The 7,738-nt window shown below is 41.9% G+C and overlaps 1 protein-coding gene across 1 annotated transcript in view; it reads right to left on the bottom strand.

Moving 5' to 3' along the window:
* The window catches only part of cacna1ea (calcium channel, voltage-dependent, R type, alpha 1E subunit a), a 96,489-nt gene that overhangs the window by 18,315 nt on the left and 70,436 nt on the right, over window positions 1–7,738 (bottom strand). Inside the window, exons 33-40 of the mRNA XM_019896459.1 lie at window positions 7,507–7,669; window positions 6,325–6,447; window positions 6,163–6,243; window positions 5,726–5,911; window positions 4,021–4,112; window positions 3,366–3,540; window positions 3,150–3,277; window positions 478–574 (exon numbers count right to left, since the gene is read on the bottom strand). Coding sequence (XP_019752018.1) covers window positions 478–574; window positions 3,150–3,277; window positions 3,366–3,540; window positions 4,021–4,112; window positions 5,726–5,911; window positions 6,163–6,243; window positions 6,325–6,447; window positions 7,507–7,669 — 1,045 coding nt within the window. The remainder of the gene's footprint in view (window positions 1–477; window positions 575–3,149; window positions 3,278–3,365; window positions 3,541–4,020; window positions 4,113–5,725; window positions 5,912–6,162; window positions 6,244–6,324; window positions 6,448–7,506; window positions 7,670–7,738) is intronic.

Genomic DNA, 7,738 nt, shown 5'->3' with positions numbered 1-7,738 from the left:
TACTACTACTACTACTACTACTACCACGACGACTACTTTTTCTTCTTTTATGTATTTTCTGTCCATCTGGATGGCACCATGCTGCTGCCCACTGGTCAGTTTCTGTATTACAACAAACTTTTTGGATTTGGGGATATGGTGATGTGTGTGGTGTGCTGTTGGTAGAACACAAGTATAAGAATACACTTTCAAATTTGTTTCCACAACATATGCAGGGTCTCGCACAATAATAATAATAAAAAAAAAAAGCTAACATTGTTAAAAATCGGAATGTGTGTACCTCGCTGTAGTTGTCTGTCATAAAGCAATGGAAACCAAGCATTTCATCGGCCAGTGAATAGACATTACTGCTGCAAATGAACAATACAGCGTCATACAGTCAACGGAAAATGCTTTCTAAGCAAATAAAATGGAAAACTTGATCTTGAACAGCGCTTCCCTTCAGATACAGACATGAGCAGCCTCTTTAAGGTCTACCTTATAAGCCACCTTGGATGGGCATTTCTTGCCGAGGCCAAGGGGTGGCGACATGTTGGTCAACATCTCATACATGTCAGTGTAATGGATGCGACCACTGCGGGTGCCAGGTAGTCATGGCGATAGGAGGAAGTAATGGAGGGAGAGGAAATGTAAAAAAAAAAATATCACAAACATGGAAGTGAAGGGGAAATAACAGAATGGCGGAGAAACAAGAGAGGATTATTCCAGTGCATCACATACCAGGACAGAGTAAAGTAGGTTGCATTATTTCTATGCTGATATGAGGGCATAGAAATTTCTGAGGGAAGGGGAAATACTTCAGAAAGAATGAACAAAGGAATGACAGCCTAGATCTGGTGCAAATGACATACTTACACAGCACATGTGAGTATGAGAGATCTTCAAACCAGATCTACAAGGTAGAAAGAGTCAGGCTTCCCGCAACAGGCTTCGCATTTCAATTAAGCTTCAAGTATTAGAAATCTCATGTGAATGCTGAGAGATGCTTTTGATCGGGGTGGGGCGGTTGGGGGGGGGGCATTTATTAGACCTTGACTCTTGAGTTAAATCCATGCCCATGCATGCATTTCAAATCATATTCCCCTTTTGAAATGAGTTGAAATGCCATTTAATTGTTCCACCCCCAACAACAATTTTTTTGTAACATTTAAAAAAAAAAAAAAAAAGAAATAGCACAATTAATTTAATGCCTTATTTTTTTTTTTTGCTTTCCTCACTGTCAGTGTTGTCAATGTGTTCTCCATCATTTGATAGACTGAGGTCCACAGTTTGGAAATTATTTTACCACCTTTGGTAGAGTTAGCATTAACCCTTTCAGTGGTTACTACAGTGGACAGCTTATCGTGTTATCAGGTTACAGGGTGCACGAAAGGGTTAAAGGGCTCGCTGTATTGTTTGTAGACGGCACACGTGCACTCGGGTATATTAACTGGTCCAGCTTCATTTTCATGCTAGGGCAAGTCTCGTTTACTGTGTTTAGGGATTTGAGAGACTGCACTACGCCACGCTCGGTGTTCCAGCGCCCAGAGGGCGCTTTTCTTTTACACGCCACTGGGCATAGCTGACAGTTTGATGGTTGAAAGAAGACTACTGTGTTCATGCCCACAACGAGGCAAACCACTGTTTCTAAAAACGTGTTTCTTCGAAAATATCAAAAGAAAACTCCACCCATGCTAGCAGTTAGACCACGTAAAGCTAGACTTCTGCTCGGCACGGTTATAGACATAGGAGTTTCCTCTGCCTGAGTTGAAATCAATTTAATAAAGATGCTGCTATTAGGTGAGCGGAATAGCAATAATCAGAAACACAAATAATACAGGTGCCTATAAATAAATTAGAATATTGTATACTAAGTATACCAGGACATCAGTATCAGTTATTGAGGAGTTTAGCGAAAAAAAAAAATGAAAAATTGTTTCGGCACAACACTTTTAAGAAGAATAATTCCTACTTCATTTCAACACAAAAAAGGACTAGGATGGTTTATAATTTCTTGAGCCGATGAATTGTTGGTTTTCGTTGGCTGGAAGCATCAAATTGATCAAAAATGTAATCGTGCATTATTTCACTCGGAATTGAACAAATGAAATGAAACATTCGCCGATATTCAAATTTCGGGAGCTGCACCTGCATGTACTGCATGAGTGTAGCTGCTCATCTCTCCGCATTCACACAATGATGTGTCCACATAAGTTTATGTGGGCACGGGGAGTGCCGTCCCTTAGTACCCTGACACTGGACTGTCATCATTCTTTGACCATCGCACCGGAAAAGCACACTCCTAAAAGAGTCAAGCAAGGTGGTGACAGTCAGTGACGACGAAAGAAGAGGAAGGAAAAGGAAGAAGTCAGCGAGGGCCCCAAACGGCGGAGGCCAAGTGGGTTTTTGTTCGTTTGTTTGGGGGAGAGCAAACCTTGCATGCCACCCTGTGGGGGCAGTTCTTCCCAAATCCCAGTGGAGGTGAGATAGAGTGCACAACTTTGTACATCTCCTTATAGTGGATCCTACCACTGGAAAGAACATAAGAGTCTTTAGTTTTGGGTCAGTGCGGCCTCACAGGCCACGTGGGTGACAGAAATTTTAAAATAGATAAGTATATCTGGTGGTCGGAGAAAATCGCTTGCCCGGTAGTTTGTGTCCATTATTGTATCCAACAAATTTGATTGTGGTGTCAATGTCACACTTGTACTTGATGTGATTATAGTGATCCCCGCTAGTCACGCTGGATTGGAAGCCCTGCCATAAATATCGAAAATTTAAGAGCAATTGATGCCCATCCAAAAAGGTTTGGAACTGTCTATGGATGCCACAAAATTGCAGCAAAACACTTTTTCTATTAGATAAGGCTCGGGCATGACTAACTGAAGCTCCTCCCTTCAAGTCAACATAGTTGCTTGGCGCAAAGATGCCACCAGATCGCGCCAAATCAATTTGTCTGTTAAACATGACTTTGGCCTGAAAGCAGAACAGTAAATTGCAGTGACTAAAGGAGAACTAATGAAGTAACCTGGCAGGGTCTCCATTCCCGAAATGTTCCTTCATGTTATCACATCTTAGTAAAGTACTGTTTTATTGCTATACTCGACTGCAAATGGGATAATATAATACACGTTAGAACAATAACATGAGATGGTTGAACAAAGACTGACCAGGCAGCCCGATCGTACTCCCCCCAAATTCGGACAAACTCGTCCAAGTGATGGGGGCCCAGGATGGAGGAGTCTCGAGTCAGGTACTCAAAATTATCCATGATCACAGCCACAAACAAGTTCAGCATCTGGACAGAAAGATGGTGAATATTTGTTTTCATATGTGAGGGGACTGAAAGGAAATGTAAAAATGACGTGTTTGTTTTCTATTCTCACCAGGAAGGAGCTAAAGAAGATAAAGGACACAAAGTAGAAGTAAGCAAAATCTGAGCCGCAGCCTCCCTCCTGCTCGGTGTTAAGTACAGGTAAGGGATTGGAGGGGTCCGCCTCACACCGCTGCCCACCCAGACAGGACAACATGATTTCCTGCCATGACTCCCCCGTGGCGCTCCTGCAAAAACAAATTATTATTTTTTTAAACAAACATTTATTCCACCTCTTTCTTCCCTCAGTATCGCACACAACACTTAAGGAGTTAAGTGCTTCACTGCAGCATCCATCAGCTTCTGACAACAAGTGGCCCCTGGGGTACTTTTAGGAGCATAGTCTTACCATTGTCGCCTAGCAACATCATCCCAACAACACTGAAGTGCTACAGTGGAGCAGTGAATGTGAACCGCCGGGCCAAGCACAGTGTAAAATGTCATTTTGGATCTTGGACTCCTTCCCAGATTGTGTCGCATTCAGAATCCGAATGGTGTTTCATACCAAGGGTGTTTAAAAAAAAACCCATACAAACCTTCCTTTAATATTTCATAACAGTTTAATTAAATGCATAAAACTTTGAAGACATACATTTGTACTATATTCCACCTCAAATAAAGAATGAATATTATCGATTATTGTTAGAGGAGCATTTCATGCCCTTTACCTGAAGAGCAGCATCAACGCGCCAGAGAAGCTCTTGAAGTTATTGTGCCGGTTAATGTGCGTCTCCTCATTCAGCTTAATGTTGCCAAACACCTAATTCACAACAAGTGACAAGTTAACAAGTGACAATATGGTAATTGAAGTAGAACCTCCAAAGTCACACAATTCCGGGACGCCGATTGAATTCCAAGTTGTCCTGATTTCAAAAGTCTCGTGGGAAATGATTTAAAGTGAATTATGTGAATTGTTCGAGGTTAAGTTGGTGCTATCATGAAAACTTTGGAAGTGTACTTGTGAATATTCGCATTCATCCAGGTCATTCCATTCAGCCCCCCCCCCCCAAAAACTGCATTTTTTTTACATTTTTAAAATAAATAATAATAGCCCTTTATTGAAATTATAACTATATTAAAAATAAAAGAAAATGTTAATAAATTAACACACACACACACACACACACACAAAATGGAAGTGTTGATGTGACATCAGGAGCTTGCCGTCAATCAGGTTGGCGGGTTTTAAAATATCTTCCATGCTCCTTGTGGGTGTTTTCATTGTATATTTGGTTGTTTCACTGTTCTATTCAATCGATGACCAAAAGTGCAATGGCAATAATTTTTTTGTTTCATTCAATCAGGGGAATACCTCAGGGTCACTTATAATTCAAATTTTGGCTGGTCACAAAGCAAAGAAAAACCCAAACAAACAAGCGACAGTTTATAACTCTAAAAAGTCATATGTTGAGACGCTTGTATGTCAAGGCACCACTTTATGTGGTTGAAGTCATTGATTGATATTGCTCATATTGTAATCAGCTCGACCCTTTTCTGTGTGGAAATAACTTCCTTTTTTGGTTCTTATGGTTATGATCGCTCATTTCTGGTGGTATCACGAAGATGACTAGATCTTTTGATGTCATGCATGATGATAGTGAGAGCTCCCAATATTTGTTTGGTTTTGCTTGTCCCCCCCGCCCCATCATTTTGGTTGAACTCCAACTTTTTCCACTTGTGGGGTCTGTTTGACTTAGGAGGATCCACTATACATAACAAACCAACTAGTACATTCATAAAAACAAAACACAAACATCGGACTTCAACAATTGCAAACAATACATTTATACACACTAAAAAAGTGACGGGTTGTTCTCCTAACCCACTTGCTGGGTGGCTGTGGATTTTGAGCAGATTGGTTAGGTGAATTATTGTGACCCAGCAGATTGGGTTGAAAATTGGGCTGAAGAGCCGGAGTGGGTCACCATTTTGGACAGTTTTGTGTCACATACTGAAGATGAAGTCAGTTTTATGTACGTTCTTAGAAAATGTTGATGTCAGGGTTCAAATTGTGGTCAGGGCAAAGGGCAACATCTAGCTGGGTCCTTTGACAAGACCCTTTTCACCATACGCCAATTCCAAGCCACTGCCGGTGCCAAGCCTGGATAAAAATCAGTGGGTTTTGTCAGGTAGGGCATCTGGTGCAAAAACTGTGCTGGACATTTCATGCGAGTGACTCGCTGTAGCAACCCGTTCTTCTTCTTCTTTGTGAAGGTTGGTCATAAAATATATATTTTTAACTATGGCTATAGTGATAACCTCGTAACCCATTCCCAACCGCTTGGTAAGCAATTTGAGCCAAATTGGGTTACATTTAACTCAGACGTTTTAAAAGTGTAGTCTAGCCCATCAAGTGAAGCGCGTGCGTCCGACCTGCATTCCAATGATGGCGTAGATGAAGAAGAGCATGGCGATGAGCAGGCAAACGTAAGGCAACGCTTTGAAGGATTGCACAAATGTCCACAGAAGGATCCGGATGGTGTAGCCTTGTCTCAGCAGCTTGATCAGACGTGCCGCTCGGAACAACTTCAAGAAACTCATGTTGAACGTATCCACGAACTGGGGGCGGGAGCGTGCAGTCGGAAACACATGGGAGACGGATTTTCGGAAAGAACATTTTGAGACAATAACTGAACTCACAAAAATTGTCCTGTTAAGACATTTTCAGAACATTAGAATATCATTCATTCTCTCTGAGGTGTGATTAAAACAGTTTTGAGTTATGATGATGCTTGCTTGCGCTCTCTCTCTCTCTCTCTCTCTCTCTCTCTCTCTCTCTCTCTCTCTCTGTATGTAAATGCAGCACTCACCTGCAAGTCTACTACTATCTCAGTGATGCTGCCGAGTACGGTGATGAAGTCAAAAATGTTCCATGTGTCTCGAAAGTAATTCTGTGGAGACACAATAGACGGGGTTGGATTCATTTTGAGACAACCACCGCACATGTCACCTAGAGGTTTGTTCCTCCTTACCAGAAAGCCAAATGCCATTATCTTGAGGACGCACTCAATGGAGAAGAGAACGGTGAAGGCTGTGTTCAGATGCTTCAGGACAGCTTCGTAGGCGGTCGGGGCTCCGGGCGGGGCTGAATAATACTGAAAACACACACACACACACATATACACACACACAGCATTTAAAACGCAAGCAAAATGATCTTCTGACAGCTACAGGTTGATGGAAGATTCCTCAAGAGGCAGAAATAGCAGCCAAGTCTTTTCACCCCTCATCTGCCCGCAAGATAAAAAAAGAGTAATTCCTCCGGGGGCGGCAGCTACCGTTAATGAGGTCATGCTAAATAGCAGCCCCTGGACATTGGGGATCAATATTTAATACAGGCTGAGTCATGCTGCGTCGGTCTGTCCGAGCAGTCTAGAAAAAGTAGACAATTTGAGGAAATGAATTGCAGCAAGAGAGCTCTGGAGGAAATAAAGGGCAAAACATTGAAACGAACCACTGAAAATATCACGGTCAGGCTAGAGGTACTTACTGTACGGCATATGCACGTACTTGCCGGGAGGTACACTTCTCTACATACATATCCCCCCCCCCCCCCCAAAAAAAAAAACAAAACAAAAGGAAGATTACCTGCCTAAGTTTTGTCTGTCGTTTAGGAAATGACTTATCAACTGGTACTTAGATTTAAGATAAGATAAGATAACCTTTATTTGTCCCACACTGAGGAAATTTGCAGTCTACAGCAGCAAAATTGGGGGAGAGGGGGAATAAAGTGTTTCATTGCACAAAATAAATGTTTCAGAAAAGAACTGTACACAGTTCAATATAAGTGCAATATAAAATAAAGCATTAGCAATATATTTGTAGAATAAATATAATAAATTAGCAATAGCATCGAAAATTTCCCATGGTTTATAAATTGTAAAGTTTTGAAAGCATCTTTTGAAACACAAATTATGTGCAATGAGCATATAGAGCACATTGTTAAGGAGATCATCAAACTGTAACAAAGATTACTGTAGTTTTCCTTGTGTGCCGCAATCGCTTGTTATGAATTTAACCCTTTCGGGGACAGCGGTTACGACAGTGGACAGCTGATCATGTTATCAGGTTACAGGTTATCATCTTTGGTGCATGAAAGGGTTAAACAAGATCAAGACGTTGGACGATGAGTGCCTGGCTGCGCAATCTTTCACCTTCATCATGAGTACGATGGTGTTGAGAGCGATCATGGCCAGAACGGTGTACTCAAAAGAGGGCGAGACCACAAAATGCCACAGACGGTATTGGAACGTGTGCCGGGTCTGAGGCATGTAACGGGTCAGCGGCTTGGCACTGATGGCAAAGTCGATGCACGCCCTCTAAAGTGCAAAGAACAGAAAGGACAGTGGAAAGGTAATAGCGCACCAAGGATTTCTGCACATTGTT

The sequence above is a fragment of the Hippocampus comes genome, unplaced genomic scaffold, assembly GCF_001891065.2.
Source record: "Hippocampus comes isolate QL1 unplaced genomic scaffold, H_comes_QL1_v1.1 scaffold22, whole genome shotgun sequence".
Lineage (NCBI taxonomy): Eukaryota > Metazoa > Chordata > Actinopteri > Syngnathiformes > Syngnathidae > Hippocampus > Hippocampus comes.
This window is presented reverse-complemented; position numbering and strand designations above follow the sequence as displayed.